The following is a 22,383-nucleotide window of genomic DNA, read 5'->3' as shown; positions in this document are numbered from 1 at the left end:
ACGGGCTTTAAGGGATGGCGCCATGCCCGTCATATAAATTAGATAGAACGAGGGTCATTGTAAAATATGTACATATAGCTTGTTTAGCGATTATTAGCGAACTTTCATTGGTATTCCTTTCATAGTTTCTTAGAGGAACTTCGTTCGCAGTCTTTTCGAAGCTCGACGTATGTGCCATCTTATTAGCGAAATCGATAAAGTTCAAGCGCTATTATATTTGCATTCGTTTAGGCAAGTTTAATCGACATTAGGGTCGTTTGCGAGCCGGGTTTCGTGACTTTAATTGATGATATAAAAGTCATCAGTTACATAGGCTGCAAACTTCAACTGATAATGTAAAAGTTACAGGCTGCGCAACTTGAACTAATAACTTTTACGTTATCTGTTAAAGTTACGACATTTATATATAGAGCTCGTCTGAACGAAAAACGTTGCACGTACATAACGTTATGTAATTCGATAAGTTTCACCATATCTGCGAAAGTTGCAGAACGCACGAGCGTGCTCAATGTTTACATTTGCGTCATTCCGTTTGCTCAAAATGCGGACGATAGGCGGACGTGAAAGAACCGTGACACGGAAATGGCAGTTTTAATGAAATCACGGAATTTAATTGAAAGCTAACATTTAGCTAATGGATTCGTCGAGTTGACCGCGGAGGCGTAAAACGCAGAAATTATTTTTCTTCCTTTTGGAAAACCGCGGCCAGTCTCCCACGCGTTTTCCCAGTTGTGGACGTATGCGATGAACCGCAATAACGTTTAGCCGATATTCCATCGAATTGACTGGCTTGTATCCTGTCTTTTTCTTCTTGATTCGCTCACGAGGGCGATGCGGGAAACTCTTTTTCCACATTTCACGTTACCGCAGCAGTTCAATAGCGGCGAAACTTTTATAGAATCGGCACGTTGTAATTTATCGACTGTACCAATATTATTCCACGAAAGTTTTTGAGAAACCGCGTCAGTATGGACAGTTTTTGACATTGAAATATTGCTGGCGTTAAGTCTTTTATATTCGATTTTTTTATTGAACGTTTCATAATATTAAAACAAATTTATTTTATTTAATTTCTATGTATTTGAATATTTCTTTTTTTATTATTGACATTTCTATTCTCATTTACATTTTATATTTTTCTATTTATTTTATTTTTTTAATATTTTAAGAGGTTTATTCTATTCTAGAAAACACACAATAAACTCTGTTCTTATTCTCTGTTTTTATTCTTTTTTTTACAAGAAAACAGATATTTTACAGTCTAAGAAGAAAATCATTTTTGATACGAGTTTGGTGTAGCTTTCTCAACATGAACATGAAACGGATTAGCGAAAAGTGGCACGGGGAGAACAGCGGGGACATATAATTTTGCCAAGAAGCTAATCCGGTAACCGTGCTTTCGATAACGTCGGTTCCAGATTTACCCGTGGGACAGGCGGTAAATTTTGCAGCTGACAAAGCCGAGCCCTTCGTTCCACTTCCGGGTTCGCGACCGTGTTGGTGGAACCAATGTCATTAGAGCCCTCCGCGTTGGGCCACATCGACGGAGATTATAATTGGACGCGTGAAATGTCTACCGATTCATAATCGGAGGAGCGCGGTGGCGCGGAATGTAACCGATCGTCAAACTTTCCAGTTCGCTTTTCGCCAAATTAATAGTTAGCTTAACTTCGAGGATCGTGGAAAATGATCGGCGCATAATAAGCCGATAAAAAGTAAATAATTCTACGGAATAAATGTTAATATCATATGATTAATTTGTTTAAATGTTAATACCATATAATTAATTTCTAATAATGAAAAATATATCAGCCCTTTTGAAGTCCAACATTTGCACTTATTATTTTTACTTTTTACTTCTAGATAAATTTCTCAAGTATGTAACAATCTAAATAAAAGATTGCACGTTGTACAACAAGTAATCGATCTCGCGCTTGTTCATTGAAAGGAGGATGGTAGTAATAATGTAACAGAAAATATCGCCGGTATTCGTTACGTTCACGATTGGACTCGCCGCCGGATGCGGGAAACAAAGTTGAACGATATATCGCGATCGACATAACTCAATTGCCACTGTCTCTCCTTCTTTTCTTTCCCGTCTATCCATTCGCCGCTCACCAACTTGGGAAAGCGTAGGAGGCGTGTGTGGATATGATAGATTGTTTCTTCGGGGCCCAATTTCCAGCGAGTGACGCATCCGATGTCTAACGTCACGCGACATTTTCGTCTTTTCGCCTGTTCTCCTCATTTTCCATATCACTCATCATCGCCCACGTCTAATGTACTCACCGTTTCACATGACACACATGTAAATATGCGCGATCGAGCTGCACAGAAACCAAAATGACAGCTGAATATTTGAAAATAAGATGACAATCATTCGCAAAACATTCGCGGGATGTGTATTTTTATATCTATACGTCACAACGGTTCCGTTAAAATGTTGTAATGTATTTTATTTAAATGATAGATTAAGTGCGCTCTGGATTTGAATAGGATTACGCTTGTGACACGTGTCGCTTGTTCGAATGAAATATTAGAATTTGTGGATTAGGCATCTGCGGCGCTTAGCTATACTCGTCCAAACTGTTCATCTTACTTTCGTATCTTTACGTGTACGCTTTTGTGTGACGGCTCGACGATGTAAAATACCAGCACGACGGACCTTTTCCCGGCCGCTCATATATTACGAGTCGACGGCACGTGTTACATCCCATATAAGCTCATCGTTCATAAAGCTCGTGGCCCCCGCGCGCGTCGCAACGACGTGGGTCGGGACGCCACTGACAAGCGTACATGAGTGTCTCGTCGTTCGCTAGACATTTCTTTCCTGGGAGGAAGATCCATTCGTCTTCGTAAGAAATCGAGTTCGAAGCGCGTTTTCGACGAGACAACCAAGTATACGTCGGAATTTTACCCTTTTGCAAATCATGACGAATTTAAATCATTTTTACCGCACAATAATTTACCATCCCAAAAATAATTAACAATACGCATTGTTTCTTTTTACCAGAAAATTATATTTAAATTTGACAATATTAAATATGTAAAATATTAAAAAACGTAATAATCAATACGTTATCCGAAGGCAGTTAAATTTCGATGTATAATTCAGCGGTGATAATAGTGTCTATGTTGAATAATCGAAATGTCCCAAAAACAAGTTACACGTGTATTTGCGTAATATTATCGGTGCAGCGCGGCGTGGATATTTAGCGAGCGAGATTTCGTATGTAAATGCTCCCAGGAGTGACTACTTGCATGCCAGTGCTACAACTCGACGCGATAGTAATTTAAATTGCGCAACTTCCGGAGTGTTAGCGCTTCGCTCGAATACCTTGCTCCAGATCCGGCGCGCGACTGTGTCGCATGTTATAGCGAAAGCAACATCGATAGTTACAAATGTCCATTGTCAGACATGTACAACTTGTGATCTGCAATTTACACATGGCGAACGATTCGAATTGCGTATCGCGGTCCCTGTGTCTCATTGCTCTCGAAAATGGAAAGTATTAAATTATTTGTACGACAACATTGCGTAGAGTAATTGTTGCGTAACTATCGCCCCGGAACCGCAACGTAGTTAAACATTAATAGATGAATTTAATGCTATCCGAACGAGCGGAAAATACGGGCGGAAAGGGCGAAACGATAATTAATTTTATCGCGCGCGCGTCCTTTGTAATTTAACGAAATAAAAAAATTATATTACATAAAACGGTATCGCAATCGACTAGGAGGTTTATAATGCGTTACATTTACGCACGCAACATATAAATCAATATCAGTTTATGTTCTCTAGTATATTACATCGCATGACACACTGCTTTCGATTTCTGTGATAGAATCGAGTCTGATCCTATATGTACGTTGGATTAGTTTCGCAACCTGCTTTATTTCCGTCTTGTTTTACTCGACGCCAAACTTTATTTTGCGCATCATTTTCTACGATAAGTTCTCGTAAAAAAAAAAAAAAATACTTATTGTTAGTAGAAAAAAAAGCGCGAATATCGTCGTGCGAAAACGCGCCGTATATTTACGGACAAATATCGTTTCTACAGTCGCGCGGCTGCAAGTGTCATTGCACCGCCAGATGCGGCCCCGCGTAAACCTATCCCCCCTCTCCCCTACCCTGTTCCTTCCCTGCTGCACGCTTCTCGTAATTTTTCCTTCTTAAAGGAAGAGCGTCCCCTCGGCGCTGTTTAATCATCGCGCGCGCAGGTAACCGCGCCCGAGGGTGAAAGTGCGGGTGTAGCTAGAGGCTGAGGGTTGGGATGCAGCTGCGCTTGGTTGCGAGGCGTTTATCAAGCGAGTGCATCCATTTGCCGCGGATAGTCGGGACTATGGTCTGTGATTTGCCGCAACTATCGCCGCTTGCATAAATCATTGACCGTTTCAGCCGTAAATAATCGCGCTCATGAATCACTCGTTATTATTCAGTCGTAAATAATTTGAAATTCTCTGCCTATCTGCAACGGATCAGCTTCGAACCTCTTTTTTTTTAAACGAAAATTTTTTATCATCTATGTATTTCGCATCGATAATATTCTTAATTTATTATTATCCGCTTGGAGTGTGTCATACTTATTCCTATTTAGCTTTGTATCGTATTTTTTATTTTCTTATACATGTCGTTCGTTTTAATTCTCTCTTTGCACTTATTATCTTATAACTGTTAATTGGAGTGACATTTGAAAACTGTCAATTAAAAAAAAATTTGATTAATAATTTAACATTGTTACTTATTATTATAATGCAAATTTTTTATTGAATCTTATCGCATTGCTAACTTGATAAAACATACGGATAAAATACGGAATTATTCTTCCGGTAAAATGTCTTTCTATTTTTGAGAGATGTGCGTAGAGAGAAATTCGCGATCAAAAGTCTTTTTTTGAAAAAACAATGGTAGTAGGTCGTGACCGATGTGCGATCTCGTGCGTATTCTCTATGCCATTTTTACTTCTTCATCCCTGTTCCACTTGCATTTCCTCTTCAGTTCTCTTCTTTTTTTCACGGCGCTGCTCGTAATTACATCTGGAATAAGAGAAAAGCGCTCGTCGACGAAAATGTACCTATAAAAGGCAATCTGTTTTATTATATGCAATCTAAAGCACTAATACAAAATCGCCACGATTTATTTCGCGAACGCTTTGAGATAAGGATGCATGTATAATCATTCTTATTATATGCGATCGAGGAAAAAAATCATTCTACAGTTTTACATTTATGTCATATATATATAATTATTATTAGAATATAAAATTTTTAAACCGTGTTTATCTTTCTATTTTAAAATTTTTACACTAATTTTATTAAATTTTATTGACGATGATTTATTAATTTTAATACAATTATAAGAGGGTCTTATTCTTATCACCGTTATTGACCTTCTTGTTCTAGAATATAAAAGGTATACGTATAAAGGTTATCGACAGCTTCGACAATTACGTTTTTCATCAATCTACGCGAATGCAACAGGCGGTTTCAATATATCTATGTGTTGTATCTACGTTTTATCGAAATCTATAGTTTTTTTTTTTCGATTCGTCTGTTATGGAAGGCGTTTTTTCACTCACGCTAACTTATTGCTTTTTCTCATATCGCAGTTATAGAAAAATTTCTACGTGATTATTCCATAATTGTTGGTTGTGATCAAAGGACTAATAATTTTGCTTATATTTTTTGGATTATAATTATGTTATAGAGCTTGTTGCTTTTCTGTTACTGTAGATAAAATATAAATCACCTAATTTATTTTTTTTTTTAATCGGAAAGGGATAACATTAGACAGAAATTCACTGATTAATCATACTGTGAATTAATTACTGATATCGCGGAAATATTCGCTAATTTGAAGAGCAAAGATAATTATTCCATCTCATTATGAAAGTTAAAATTTTTAATTATGAATATTAGGCAGAGAAAAAGAGAGAGGGAACTATACGTTAGTATTCGGGATTATGTACCATTATTTGGTAGAATATTTCGCAAAGCTGTACAATTATGTTTCTATAATGATCGTAATTCGGAAAATCATGGAAACACGCGCGGTATTGAGAGAATAATTTTCCAGCGAGAACATTATTCTGGATAAATGTACTTCGTAGAAAAAAAAAGAGAAAAAGATTATTTTGCGTATAATGGTGCTATATACGTGCTCGGTTTTAAAAGGTTACCGTCGTGTGCATTGAAGTATTTACATGGCCAGTAATAACTTTTAATGAAAACAAATAGTTGTATATCGCAACCCGGCGAATGTTCCACACGCATCTCTCGTATAATTGTTACAGTCGTTTCTGACTGTTTATATAGGATATTCCTGAAGCGTTTAATTTTCTTCGACAATTTTTAGCATATATTTCATTGAACGTCATATTTTTCACAATTTTTCAATTTTTAAAATTGTATCTTTGCAGTATCTCTGCAATTAACCTTGCGTCAACATTTTGTTGAAAGTAGAAACTCTACTCGAAAAATATATGATTGTAACTTATAACCCTGCAGTTTAATACGTCAAAATCTCTGGATATTTAATCGATATTTTTAAATTTAAAAGTTGATAATATTTAAATTTTGGAATTGATTTTTGAAACTATTTTGTACGCTGCTAGCATCTGCGATTGAAAGGAAAGGCATGATTTCTGATACACCCTATATATTCATCATACTAAATCTAGGCACAGGGAAATTTAACCATCGGTGCATTCGGCGCTCAAACCTGATTCTATTTGTTAACGAAAGCACGAAATGAACTGACCGTCGATGTAGTGCTCGCTGTTTGTACACACCGGCATTACATTTATCGGCATAATAGAGCCGCTGCCATAGTAGATTACATAGCTATTTCATTCGCGTTTATTCCGAACGCGCTTGTTGTTCAATTTAGTTTTGTGTAATTCTAACTTCTCGTATTTCTACGATTTTGCAATTAGATATTAAATAGGAGGAACATCCATTCGTCGTTTATTACGCATACGATGATCGTTATTAGTAGTGCGACGCAAGTAATTATTACTAATTGGGTAGAATGTAAAATGTCATTGTGTGTATATGTCTGCGCTGTCGGTTGCAGATTTAATATAATATCACAATACAATTTAGATCGAAATTGATAGTAGAAACTGCGCTTGTTGTCATAAATGCAGTCGAGAAATACTTTATAATTTAATTAATATTACGTCTGTGTTTTCGAATGATTCAACGTGTTTTGAAACACACGCTTCAATTTATTATCGATTATCGTGTATCTTATGATGCATTTATCGTTAATATCAAGCAAAATAAATACATAAAGTCCATAAATAGCAAAAAATACTCGCTAAAATTAAAGCAAATTAGAATATCTAATTGTAAATCCGATAAACAATATGGATATTATAATAGGCTGACAGACAATCTACTACTCCGTTTTTAAAATAAAGAATAGGAAATTATCATTGCACATGAAAGACATAATTTTGATATTGCTATTAATATTAATATTCTGTAATTGATTATTTGATATTAATATTCTGTTATATCATATTAATAATTAAAAGAAAATTTGTAGGAATATTAGAGAATGTAATTTTATAAAGCAGGTACAAAGAGAATATTTCGTGTTTTAATGATTTACATTTGCAGAAAATATTTTTCTTTATTGATGGTTAGAATAATAAAAATATTTTAATACTAGTATTAATGGCATTAACGTTGAGAAACGATTATGCAACTACAGTAGTGAATAAGAGAATGCATACGAGAGAAACGATCGATGATCGGGGATGGTATAAATATAGGAAGAAACAGGAGGAAGAATTTTTGATAGCCAGTCCGCGCGCGTTGCTTCGGGGGTTGCAGGTGGCAGAGTAAACGAGGAGGGATTGCCGTAATTACGCGATTCTCGCGGGGCCGCCGAGGGAGGAAAATTTGCAGGCACAATCGGGCAGCCAGGGATGAAGTTACGCAAGACGAGGCGACAGTGTGCGTACATGTGTATACGCGCGCGCATGCGATTCCGAATGGAATTTTTAATCGATTCCGAGCATTTTTTTTGCTCGCGACTCACCGTCGCTTGCTCCGTCGATGCGAACCACGCGAATTCGCCTCTTCGACCGATTATACAGATCGATACCTACGCCCCGAATCCGATCGATGACAGTTGCTCGAATTCGTTTCGCGTAAATGCAATTTACCAGTTTCGCGCTAATTATTTTAATTTTAACTTGAATAATCTCTGAATTTGAATAAGCTCCGAATCGATTTTCATTTCTTGTTCTCAATTCGATTCTTAAATTTTAGATGCGGCTGATTGGCTTTTTACGTAGTAAAATGTCATTGTGTATATGCGAATAACATTTCACTGATGCGGTTTTAGCTGCAGTTCATCTGACATTATTTAATATAATTTTTAATTAAAAATTAAAAAAAAAGAACTTAATCAATCTACTAATTAGTTTCCATTTTCAGTTTCTTTCATCTCTCGCTATCTCAAAGAATGATATTTTGATAAAAATATCACGCGTTGACACGTTAAATACGAAATGAGATTTATACATTATATCAGGATCTCGCGATAATAACGTGTATAATAATAATGTTTTTCACCCTAATAACTTTCCCTTAACACAGGCGTGTAATTTTCCTTAACCTAGAAGCAAAAGGCGTTGAGTTCCTTAGAAGTTGATCTTAGCGAGATAATTTCCCTAGAGGCTGCATCACTTTTGTAGGCTTCCTGTTATCTTTTCCGGAATAAACTCGGTAACGCGTTAACCAGCCGTTACCGTAATCATAATGTCACGTTCGCGTTATATTCGCCGCTACTTTTTCGCACGTTTTCGTTTTTCGTTTAAATTTAGCACACGTGACGACATTCGATTTTCACGAAAACTATACTTGTGTCTCTTATACGACGTTTCGCGTTTTCGCGTTGCACCTTGAATACAAGCGATTTAACGGAGGATGCGTTTTATTCGTCGCGCGGGGGAGCAGGGGGATATACGAGTGCGTCGTCTAGGCTGATAGCGCGAAGTGACATAAAGCGAACCCGTGATGTACCGACGGTGCTCACTTCAAGTTGTAAACAATGTGCGATATGCAGTGCGATTCGCTGTTTACCGCTGAATGCACCCCTTTTGCGACGATAATTCATCGCGCGAACATTTATACGCGTCGCGGTACGCGGCGTTTCGTTAGCTGTTCGCATGCTGCGTGCTCCAAAATACTACTCCAAAATATACTATCGCACGACTGTTTTACGCAGTTTTTACACGAGTCGGAAAATGCATTTCATAGATACGGGTATTGTTTTTGTGCGTAGCAATGCACTTTAACAGTCATACATCTCTCGACTCTTTCACGATGATTACTTTGAAATTTACACAATATTTTACGTAGTAGAAATTTTTATGAAGTTTCACACGTACAATCTTTTGAGAAATGTCAGATATTATTGAACTAAACACTCCCCATAAAGTATTTGCATATGAGGAGTTGAATATGTACTTGAAATATGCAAGTGTGGAATATGCCGTAAAGATGACAACATATTTCGGTTTACTTCAATTCTCGTTTCAGCACACTGTATATTGCGAGCGTAAAACGTTTTAGCGGCTTTAATTTAATATAAGTTACCTGACGTACGCACTTTGGCACACATATTTTTAGCCGTTCTAATCGATGGATAAATTTCGCACGTCGGAGAGGAATTCAACCGCATCTCCCGCAAACGGTTCTCGATCTTCGTGAAATCTGTTTTCCGCAGTACGTGTATGCAATTCCCACGATACTCTATTGCTGCATATAATTTAGTGCATGCCACCGGTACGCAGAAAGGAGAAAAACACGACAAGGAGAAACATGACAAGGAGAAAAAAAGAGAACGGCGCTGTTACACGTGTCGCATGCGTTACTCGATGGCGCGCAGATACATACCTTGTAAACAATGTTCGCGGTATGACTGGTACGGCCGCGCAACGGCCGTCGCTGCAACCGGATACACCCGTTTTTCGCAACACAATGATTCATCGCCCGAACGTTTTAAATGCGAGCGCGACGCCCGTCCATGAACGATGCTAAAATTTTTCGTCGCCAGCCTTCTCCCACGAGAGCATGGCTGTCGAAAAGCGAGAATATGAGTAGCGTAGAAATTCACGAAATCAAAAAATAATTTTACTTGTTCTTTTTTCTTTCAATAGTGAAAATAATTTAGGGAAGATCTGTATGTCTATAATTAAAAGAGATGTTACAATAATTTATATTACTTATTTTAATGTACATATTTTTTACATAAAATTTTATGACTTGTATAAACAAACGTAAGTCTAGGTGTTTGATTAATACAATGTAACAGAACGGATCCTCCATTATAGTATACTTGGCACAAAGTGGAGATGTAAGATATAAAATATCTCCTATAGTCATCGCTTGTTCATATATCATTTATAAATAATTGGCCCTTATCATTTCATTCCATCCATTTTGCCTCATCTTTGTCTTCGCATAAGTGCTATCAAATATTTATCTTTATAACGATGTATCGATGTATCAAACATGTTCTCGCTTCATAGCATCGCTATTGGCGTAATTGGTAATGTAAAATAACTTGTGACGATGAAGAAAAAAGATTTTCCATCAAAGTTATTCTACTTTTTTGCGAATAAATTTCTCCAAGCTTTGAAAGGTCAGACAGTTTGCGTTTATTCGCGCTTGTTACGTAACGCGATAAATTCGTAACGCTCATTTTTATCTGTAACAATATAAATACTTTGATTACTCACATTTTACACACAAGCTTCTATACAACTTCTATACAGCGTATTAAGCAAAGTATTAATATTAATTGTTTTTCTTCAGTGACTTATTTATTATGAGATAGTACATATGTGTTAAAAAATCATAATTGTCTTAAATTAATAAGGTATCCTATAACTACAAAAAATGACAAATCAATGTATTTTGTGACTTTTCTATTTCGTCACGTAATACTACTCGTCCATTAACGTTTATATTCATACTGTTAACGTTATATATCCTTAAATTCAAGTTTTATTGTGTAGTTCGACGGTTAAAATGTGTATTACGATGATACGACGAAATCGTAGACATCATAGCGAAATGGAAGATCGCGGAAACGACGCGACGAGGAAGAAGCTGCCGTAAATTTTCCAGTGACGAGCAACTGCGGCTGCTGCTGCTGTTGCTGCAAATATGCAGCTGCGTCAAATGCACAAAGCGAGATCGTCCAACCGTCCCGCCTGTCATAAGCATTTTCACGCCTCTGTCATTTATGCTTTGAAAAACGGCGAACAAAGAAAATTGCTGTTGATTCTCACGTCACTCGCAAATCTCGCATGCTTGCTCAATGAATCATCGCTCGAAAATGCGAGCTTTTTCCCAAATCGTCGTCCGAATGATTTTTTACTTCTCTTTAATTAATATTAATCGAATAAATTTTTAAATTAAGAGATAGCTATATATACACACATATATATGTATGTATGTACATGTGATCGGGTAAATTTGAAATATATTTTTCCCCAGGGAAAAATATCGGGGTATTATTTTCGCGTCATAAGCACGTGCAAATGAAAGGCTTTTTGTGAATAACGTCCTACGATTCAATGTAGCATCCCACCCACATCGGGATGTAGGATTCAAATATTTTTCAGCTCTCGCATTTGTTTAAAACAAAAATACACATACATACATCCGTGACTGTGGAGAGCTCTTCCACATAGATGCGCGCGATTTTTCGCGCTAAAATATCTACGTACCTACCTGCGTACAATATGCGTTCCATCCTCGCGCGCAATTCGCATTTTTCGATGGAGCTCGGTCCAGCTCTTTGATTTGTAACCCCAATGGTCCGCGCCGTAAACGAACTCGATCGATGCCGGTCCTCGACATCCGAAACGCGCGCGCGGCGTCGGATAATCCTTTCGGTGCGCTCTCCATTTAGTATAAAGTTCGTATGGACCGCGATGTGCTACGGGTCGCTTCGATTTTCCAAGCGAGACGGGAAGCGAGGCAGGCAGGAGAGAGGAAGGGAGGAAGGGAGGGAGTCGCGCGTTTACGAGCGCGGTTCTCGTATTTTGCGTTATAGCCGAGGAAATCTGCGTCGCGTCCGTTGTGCGTACGATACGCGAAAACTCTCTCGCCGCGCGCATACGGCGCATATCCGCATTGTTATGGCTACATTTCCGGTTGTTTGTCGTGCAAGAAGGGACTTGGCAGCTCGCCGTACGTATACGTAGGACGATTGCGATGTCCCGACTCTTCTACTCATTCTTCGCATCGACGGACTCGCTCGGACTCCGAAAATCTCGGCTGCGGCTCCGATTTATACTTTGAATTCTAGACACCGTGATCCTTTTCAGCGGAGCTTGCAATGTCTTGAACGTTGGCCAAATCTGTACGCTATCGCGTTCTAATAGAGATATAAAAATATATCGTGATTATCTTTCTTATCTTCGGGCGAAATTTGTTACGTTTGGAATGTGTGCCAAAACTGTCCGTTTAAGTTATTTTTAGAGAGAGAATTTAACGTAATTGGTGTGTATCTTTTGTGTAACGCGACGTATACGAAGAAAAATAGCGTGTTTTCTCGAAGCTAAAAAGATGAAATTGAAATAATTGTCGTGTATGGCGTCTCGTAAATAATCACTTGATACTTGGGCGCCGTTTATTGGAAATTCCGGATCGAAGGATGCTGATTAATGTTCTGAAATCGGAATCGCGCAGCAGCATGAAATCGCGGCCATATCCGCTTTTCATTCGGTTTTTTGCGGGCCATATATCGGCTCGTATCGCTCTCTTTTATTTGGGAACGGGGCGCGAGGTGAAATTCAATTTGTCAATTTGCATACGCGCCGGAATAAAATCTATCTGGCTTCCGAGGGTTCTAGTTTCCGTTTGTTATTACTTCTTCCTAAATCCTGAACACTCGGCTCTTCATCATCCGGAAGCGATTCGAAGCGTCGACAATTTGTGAAAAATTATTATATCCGTTAAAGTAAAATTGGATGTGGTAAAGTCATTTTTAAGCTATAATACTTGCTACGGTCAGATATTATTCTCTTCTTTGTTTTTACTTCTTTTCACGTTTCTATCTGAAATCAAATTTTTACATCAATGTTTTTGCTAGAGATATTATATCAGAATTGTCGTAGAAATTTTTTTCTGTATAAGAAATATTATTTTTCTCCGCGATAATTTTTTATCTCTGGCAAACTTTAACTTTGTGCAACTCTGGTTTATTTTGATCTTGAGTAATTTGATTTCATCAATCGTTAATTTTATCAGTGGTTGTTACGTTGGTTTTATCAGTGAAATACAATTTGATACGATATTCAACTTTTTTTCAAGTTGATGTCAACATAAAGAAATTTTTAAAGGGAAGCAGATGACGAATGCGTAAACAATGAAACGCATATTTAGTGCATGAGAAACGACTTATCGGGGAGTCGTGAAAAGAGTGTTTTGTAAACTCTCGCGTAAAAATTTACATATAAACTGAGATTCGAAGAGTCTTATGTTTATCAGCTCTCTTTTCGAAGAGTCCCACGAGTAGTATGAATATTTATCCGAGTACCCATAGGAAACTTTCGTCCTTGACCGAGCTCGTGTATCGAGAATAACGTCGATCCAGCGTGATATGTGCTCGTACGTGCTCCGCCTGGTTTTCTCTCTCAGCGATCTCCTCCTCGCCGTATCCATTACCGTAATCTTCCACCTTGCCGAACGAGAACGCCGGATTCCGACTTTGAAGCTCGCTTTTGCTGCAACGACGCAAGTCGAATCGGAGAATCCTTTCGTCCTTTCGGTGAACTTGAAATCGATTTAACTTCTGGCGTCTCTCGATATCGCTTTCCCCCGTTTATTCGCTATTCGTGACAGAAGAGTGATTCTGATAAAAAAATTGCCTCGCCGAGATGGCGGATCGGACAGAGAGAAAAATATCATTCATCGCGTAATATATATTCGTATATGAAAAACAAAATGGCTAATTGTAAACGCGATACGATCGAGAGCGTCGTTATTGCATTAGAAAAATGCTTCCCGAGAATAACGCGTGATATAAATCACCGTTGTCAGGGCATATTCAATTAATGGCAACTTCATGGAAATGATCCTTGAGTCATAAATGTGGGTTGAGGCATCGCCAATTGTACCGGATTCCCCGGCGAGACTACAATGCCGGCCATAAAAACGAGAAAGAGGACGGAAAAAGGACGGAAAAGTTTTCGCGCGGTTGCTAAAATGGAAAAGTGTAGAGGCGGGTGGGTATTGTTTCCGGTAGCAGGTGCCATTTTCGCGAATGGCACAGTTACCGTGCATTCTCGCTATGCCCCCTTGCGCGTGGCGCGTCGACCACGTGCATAACAGAGGGCTATAGGAATGGCGGAAGATATGTATGCCGTGTTACGGTGTATACGTGGCCTATTCAGAAATGTTCATGCACCCTGTTCAAAGACCCATTACGAAAATGACCATTAAAATAAATTGCTCTCATCGCACGGCGCGCGATGGGCTTTACTCTTGCCGCCTATAATGCCGGCTGATAGCCGCGAATACGTGATGCGGAAATAGTCGGCGGTACGAATCAATTTACGTAAATAATAGAGAGAGAACACGCGGTTCGCGCCCCGACCACTAACAATGGGAGAATTCGCGCCAGTAGATACACGACGCTGACCATTAAATCGGACGCATTAGGGATATATGCGCAAACTTTAAATGTTTTAATATAAGCGCATCGTGTTGATATTTTAAAAATTATCAGAAATAGATTTCAAGTATCTTTTCACACGTCTCATGTTTTTGCAACTGTGTAGAAATAAAGGCATATGTGTAAAAGCACATATGTAATACGAGCTTACATATGATAAGAATGTATGTATGTTTTAGAAACGATTATGTTTTAGATTTAATGCATTAATTTTTTTATACGTATGAAATAATAATAATTCTACTCTAACAATTTTTGATAGAAATATGATAGGAATATATTGGATATAAATTTAGAGATTTATTTTTTTCAGTATCCTTATTTTTTTCTATAAATATTGGATTTTTTTATTAATTATAACACATAATATTGTAATCGATCAAGAGAGCCCTCTCTATTTGTACGTTTCATCTGTATAGATTCATGTCGGAATTAAAACCAGTGTTTGTACTCTCTAGCGGCGCATTGCCTTTATACAGATAGCATTTATACGTGCCCGAGTTCCACAAACATTTCCAGTAAACCTTGTTTGTATCAGTATTATACTGATATTTTTAATTCTGGTTTGTTCGATTCGCTCGACTTTCCTGTTTACAGAAACCAACAACATCTGTTATTTCAAATTTATGCCTGGCACAAACATACCCGTGTTTAGCTTTGACGTTGCATGCGCATTTCTGAAAAACAGTTTTTTTTATCATCAATGACGATGTAACGCGCTAGTTATTTCTATCAGTTTGCTTATACCGCAGATTGTTGTTGATCATATTTTTTCGATATTCTCTCTCATGGAACAGACATATTTTTAATTTTACTTCAAAAAGCATATTCTCTCATATCTTTTATAAGAAACTTTTTATAGACATTACGTTTTAATAAAACATAATACCGACTTTCGCACGATGGGCCGCAGTCAATGAACTTTGCCAAAGGCAATTCTCTCTCTCTCTCTCTCTCTCTCTCTCTAGCGAGTTTGGGAAATAACAGAATAATTTATTTATAGTGAACACTATAATCCTATTTCGCTGGTGATGATATTAACTTAGCGATCGAACGTGCGCCACAAAACACCGGACAATTTCCATCCTATCTCGATATCGCATTTGCTCTTTTTTCCAAGTAATATGGACTATCATTATCTCACCGCGCTCCTTCGATATTTCTTATTATTTCCGACGATGTACCGGAAACGGTGCAACGCGGAGCAACACGCGCGGCGGTAATTGAAATCTCTCCGTTCCATTAAAATAATATCTCAAGCAGAATCGAGCTTGCGTTCAGGGAGGTCCGTGTATCTCTGCTTCTTTTTTCTCAATCGTGATCTCGAGTGGGAAGAAAGACCTATTTCGTTCCCATTCGTCGGGAATTCTCTCTTTGTTTTTCGCCGATACGTACTTTTCTCGCGCGGAAGTCAAGCGCGCGTTCGATGGCGGATAAAATGCCGGTACATCAAAATCCTTTTTCGGCGCGAGTCAGCAAATATTGACGCTCGTGAATTGAAATTTGCATCGACAGCGAAATTGGCAAAATATTTCCGCTCGTAAAAGAGAACGTTTGCCTGCGGTGGCGATGGTCGCGTCAGAAGTGAAACAAGAGTCAGGAGGAACGACACAAAAGAGAGAGAAAGAGAAAAGGGTCTTCCCGCGGGATACGGCCGGACGAAGGGCCGTATTGTGGTCTTAAATTTAATATGACGTGTGCTATACGATCGATTTGGACGCGCCTTCCGGCCATTCATCCCGGCCAATCGAATTCCACAGCAAATATTATGCGGCTTCTCGATGTTTCTCTACGGAACATACGTGCCAAGTGTTTTCGCGATCGTTTTATTCGGCGAAACAGAGCTGCGCTTTTTTTTTATATTTCTGTGTATACATTACGTGCGCAAAATGCATTATTAGATTTTTATATTATTTGAATTAATTATTAATATGATTTTGTTATCGAATCTCGTGTAAAATTGTGTGGTGCATAAAAATACAATGTTTTTTTTTTGCAAAGTTACTTTTCATGGATATTAAATTAATGAATATTACATTAGAAAATTGCTGTTAAAATTCGTTATATTTTATCAATTTATGAATTAAAAAGATAATAGAATAATATATATCATTAATGTATACAATTTTTATAAATTTAAAATATTTGTCTAAAACATTTATAAACTTGTGATTTGAAACAAGGAATTTAATAATGTCATGATTAAAATCATTATTTTTATTGCTATCCAGATCTTTAATGACGAGATTTTTATATTTTGATTTTCAGGGTCCGGTCGGGGAAGTGGGCGGCGTGAGGCTGCCGCTGCAGTCATTACATGGATACGGATCTGTGTTCATGTACTCAGCGTCGACGAGTCCCGGGGGTGGAGGTGGCCAGGGTGGCGGAGGCGGGGGTGAGGTCACCCTCCGCCTCCGCGAACCTGAGGACATTCCCGAAGAGGTTCTCGCCCGCCTCGAGGACACCGCCACCCTCTCCATCTCTCTTCAAAGCGATGCAGTCCTGAGGCTAGGAGCGGCTGGCACAGGTGAGTCCTCTTACCCTCTTTTTCACGTTTGCTTACTGATCAAACACGATACGCGCGCGTACGACAAGTATGCTTGTTATGATATCGTAGAAGATGATTAGACATAAAAGCTGCGATCGATCGACTAATTCTAAGAAAATAGCGAGTTTAACGATCTTATCTATTACTATTATTGGTAAATTAAGATTTTATCAAAATAATTGTAGATAAAGTTAACAAGCGATATCAAAAAGTCATTATTTTATAATATAAATAATCAAATGAGAAATATATAACTCGCATTTTATTACAAATATTTTATGATATTGCAAAAAATATTATTTAAATTATTAATAACGCATGCTATATGTTTTATAATATTAAATAAATTAATTTCTCTACGAATATAAGAGTAAATGTTCTATTTTTATCAAAATTTATTTTTAAGCTTTTTCGAATCAAGATCGCACGCGTAAACTCATTATTTTATTTATTTGCATTTTTTTCATTGTAATTTGTTACAAGAAAAGATTTCTTCCTCGACTATTTCTAAATTGTAGCGTTGCTAATACATAATTGATTTATACTACGTATAAATTTCTACTGGTTAGATCGAGATTTATTACAATGGAGGTCGCTCCTCTCGTATTTTTAGAATCGCGTTCAAATCCTGCGTTTTCGAAGCGCACTCGTTTCTGGATCTGAGTAGATTAGCCTCAGTATCCGAACCCGTGTGTGCTCTAATGCAGAATTATTTCGACGGATTACAGTAATCCTTGCTTTATGTGATCACATTCGAGACTTCTTTCGACAAAACGATTTACGTAAATGTTCTTGTCAGTGAACTGCCACAAGTCGCAATTGAAACGTTTGATTATCCAAAGCTTACATGTGATTAACAATATTTGCACATTTTTACATATCTTTAATCTTTAAAACAATATATTTTTATTTCTACTTTAAAGAACTGGTTTTTACAATTTTAAAGAATGAGTGATTTTGTCATACTCGGAATGTTTCCTCAATCGCAATGTAATTTCAAATTGGTCTAAGGTTTAATGAATTAATCAGATAAAAATGACTATATAAGAAAATAGACTCTAATGAGTCGATAAAAGGAAGGGTCGAGGATCTTGGAATTATATCTTCGCCACTGCATATAGCGAGCTTTCTGATTTTATCTATTCTTACGAACAGAGAGTCTAGCAATTGAGAGCTCGACTTCAGAAATGTCCGGAATCAAACGGTTATTGCTTCCTTCTAAGCGGCGCAGGTGACTATTCGGGTCGGATCGTTTCTCGAGCGTAGAAAGCAAGAAGCCGAATCGTTTATGTCGATGCTTAAACTCGCAATCTTTCCCCATCCGGTTTCCCCGAAGCTCGAAACTTTTAGACCTTCCTTGTAGTTGCCATTTTCCATTCAACCGGAGCATTCATGTTCCTTCTCCTTCGAAGTAATTCTACTTCGTCGAGTCTTTTTACGGACGATCGCTGATACGGAAAACTTGAATTCGAAAAATTTCGCAAGAGACACGCGAGTTCTTTTCATGTCCAAAGATCGAAAGATGCAGCGGCAAGATATCTTTCGGTAACCAGAGATTGTATTTCAAATTTAGAGACATAAAACAGCAAATACTTTGTGCAAAATTTTTACACATCTATTTTTTTATATAGAAAGTGTCCCAGATTATTATCGTTTTGTTATTTTCAAAATCTATTGATGAATCTCAAAGTTAATCAAAATTCATCTCTCGATATTTCTTTCTCTAAAAACACGGAACGTTGGGAAAAATGTTTTCTGGTACTATAATTTTATCAAAATTTTCTGAAATTTGAAAATGTTTGATCAATCAAACTTGAAATTGAATGTAAAATGGCAATTTCCTATACTTATTGGAAAAGAAATTTGATCTCGCTATATTAACTCGAGGAATAGGTTGGAAAATTTTACGATGAAATCCGATATTAAACTCTTAATTAGATCATACTTATATCGATACGTTTCAAGAGTTTATAATTCTCAATCGCAATTTTGCCGCAATATTTTTCGTTTTTTAGAATGCAAGTTTTGCGAGAAAACATACTCTCCTTCCTAAATTATATAATATAGCTCCAAACTTACTTAGCTCAACATGAAAAAAATTTGAAAACCGATATCGCAGCATTTATTGATTTCCCGACTTTTAGAAAAAGAAACAACCTTGTCGAAAGTTTCTACTATCAAAGTGAAATGCATACAAACTTTCGATACAAAATACGGAATATCGAAAGGGTCGGGGTTTTTTCTTTCTAGAATGGGGCATCGAGAGAGGGATCCATCTTTGGGAAAAGGTGATCCAAGGACGATCGAGAACGTTAACTTTCGGACGATTTGTCAGAGCCGAACCACGGCGCGGCCTGGTCCGATTCTCGCCCGCACGTTGCCATAAATCCCGGATTTTCATAAGTTTTTCTCCTCCTTCTCTCGAATTGGAGGTCCTTCACCCTTTCCGTTCATATCGTATCCCTCGAGCGCCTTCACCAAAATCGATCCGCGATATATCCTTCCTTCGTCTTTCTCCTTTCGTTCTTACTAATGCCGCGGAATCGCGGCTCTTGGGGAAAGAAAGACGGTGCGGGGAGATTTATCGAAGTTGCGGCTTGTTACGGGGGCTTTAGACTTCCGGCAGCAGGAGGTGGAGGATGGGGCTGCGCGCGGCTCGAGCTGTAGAGTCGAGCTCTGCCGAGAGAAGAAGAGAGGTGCTAGCGATTGATTAAGAGGGTCGTTTGTGCCAAGGAAATGCTACTTGAAACGGCACCGCTATCCGAGCCCATTCTCGGGCACGCCCGTTCCGCATCCTGACTCCCTTCTTCTCCAGCTAGCACCACGTTCTCGCTGTAGGAAACGTTAGGGCGAATCACTTCTAGACAATAAAGAGAATGGCGAGATTTTTCAAAGTCGAAATAGCTTAATTCTCTTTATTACGAAAATTGAGAAACTTTAGGCGAGATTAAATCCATTTCTAAAAAACGCGAAGACTTGGGAAATGAGTAATTATTATTCACACAATCTATTTAATGAAGTTGAAAAATTTTAATATATATGTTATAATTTGAAATTTTTTTATTTTTATTGAAATAACATATATAATAAAAAAATACATAATTTTTTCAAAATATTTAAAAATTAAAGCAATCTCTTTCTCTCTTTCCATATATATATATCAGAATTATATTTCCAAAGTTGATATTACAGATAATTGGACCACGCACTGCCCTAATTATCTTCTGAATGAATTACAGTTCTCTCGTTCTTGACTGTTGGATAACACAAGATTTGACAAATAGCGACAATATCCTTGTAAATCAATGCGGGTCAAAGGGCTGATACCATTCCAGCCATTCAATATCGATTATATTGAGAGCTTTACTCAAAGTACTATTCGGTACTTAAGCGCGACAGTCTGACAGTATAATAGGGTTTCCACAGTAGTGTGACAGTATCAATAATCAGACACATTGAAATTAATCCAAGCCGTTTAATGGCGATAATCGTAATACGCAAACAAGTCATTAAATCATCTTGGAAAATACTAATGAGATACATAAATTGCATAAATTGCAACGTTTATATTAATATTTCAATTATTGTTATTAAAGATTAAACGGTAAAGCTTTATTGAAAGTGTAATTATAACTCCTGTATTTTTATAAATATTAATACATACATGCACATTATCATTTGTCAAAATATATATTCAATCATTAAGGCGAAGTCATTAAGAAATCATAAAAATATTTGGCTTCAATATGTATGTCGTGCAAAATAAAATTTCCAGAATAATGTTTCTCTTGTCGACGAAAACAATAACACAGGCCGCTTTATTGCAGCTACTGTAGTTTATTTATTTATATAGCATATCCACACGAGAAATTTGCAGCATTCGAAAAATACCGAAATAAGATTTTATTTCCGAAATAAACTTTTGAAATGTTTTTGCTGGTTTGCTTTCTATTTATTATTCAAGTTAAACATTAAAAATTCTTAGACGAAAATATTGCGTTAATCATATTTTCTTTTCAAGATATATTGCATAAATTAACTAAACATTCTATATGTATTATACTTTTAATATCAAGATATTAATATTTTTTTATTCGGATAGTATTCGCGTTTATGCATTTGGAGTCAAAGATGTCTTCCCATCTAAATTTGCACTTAATAAAAATATTATTAATAAAATAAAATGTGCAAATTCAAGTGCGAAAGCATTTCTGATTCCAAATATACATAATATAATCGAGTTAAAAACGCCATACTTCATGGACGAGCATCTCGAGAAGTCGCAAAACAATAAAACAGCAGGATAGAGTAGTATTGCGTGCGCCAAGACAAGGATAAGAACGTCGAAACGCGTGTAATAGCTTGGTACGGTAATACCGTAAACCGGAAAAGAATGAAACTAGGTGCAGTAAAGGAGCTGAGAATACTCGGTGCAGGCACGAGAAGGGGGCGATAAGTCTGAAATATGCCAGCGTTTTATTCGCGCCGTACGAATATCCGGCGTGAAGAAAGGCAGCGGGGACAAACGCGAAGAGTATTCCGAAAGAGGAGAGCGAGCGTAGGAAAGAGAGAGATGGTGGGTTTTGCATTGGAAAAAAATGTCTGCGATGTACACAGCTTATACAGGGCGAACGCAGCGCGGCGGGGGATATACACGCGAACAATTCCGCAGTAGCCGCATAAATAGAGATGAGAGAAAGAGATGGATGTTACGGAAAAAATGCAAAGGCTGAGAGAGACGGCAGAAGAGCGGAAGAGCGAGAAAAATGGGGTAAGGTATGTACGCGCGCTCATGGAACTCGGAGGTGGAAAACTTCATGGCAGGAGAGAGAAAGAGAGAGAGAGAGAGCAATTCTCGTTATAACTTTGGAGCCCCGCGGAAACTTAAACTGCTGCGAGCCGAACATGCAGAACTTTCGGCCGTTTTCCTACCCGGGACAATCGCGGGCGTCCGTTCTTTTCGTACACTTACTCCGTTTCCCGATTGCCTCAGGTACGCATCGTCGTTATCGTCGTCATTTTTTTCACGAGGGACTGCTTCTTTTAATATGATCGGGAGAAACGTCTCAGATGAGTCGCGTTTTTCTGCAACTTTCGGCGTAAAATGCCTGTGCGTGCGTGGTTC

General features: G+C 37.8%; 1 protein-coding gene across 7 annotated transcripts in view; it reads left to right on the top strand.

The window, feature by feature from the left end:
• Positions 1-22,383, top strand: part of LOC145976494 (uncharacterized) — a 304,704-nt gene that overhangs the window by 136,100 nt on the left and 146,221 nt on the right. For all 7 annotated transcript variants that reach the window (XM_083107612.1, XM_083107608.1, XM_083107607.1 and 4 more), the window contains one exon: positions 16,979-17,237. In XM_083107612.1, the coding sequence (XP_082963738.1) occupies positions 16,979-17,237 (259 nt within the window). The remainder of the gene's footprint in view (positions 1-16,978; positions 17,238-22,383) is intronic.

The sequence above is a fragment of the Camponotus vicinus genome, unplaced genomic scaffold, assembly GCF_025532165.1.
Source record: "Camponotus vicinus isolate PSW18456_S1 unplaced genomic scaffold, iyCamVici1.0 SCAF_9, whole genome shotgun sequence".
In the NCBI taxonomy this organism is placed as follows: Eukaryota; Metazoa; Arthropoda; class Insecta; order Hymenoptera; family Formicidae; genus Camponotus; species Camponotus vicinus.
Note: the sequence above shows the minus strand (reverse complement) of the source record. Positions and strands in the feature narration are given on the sequence as shown.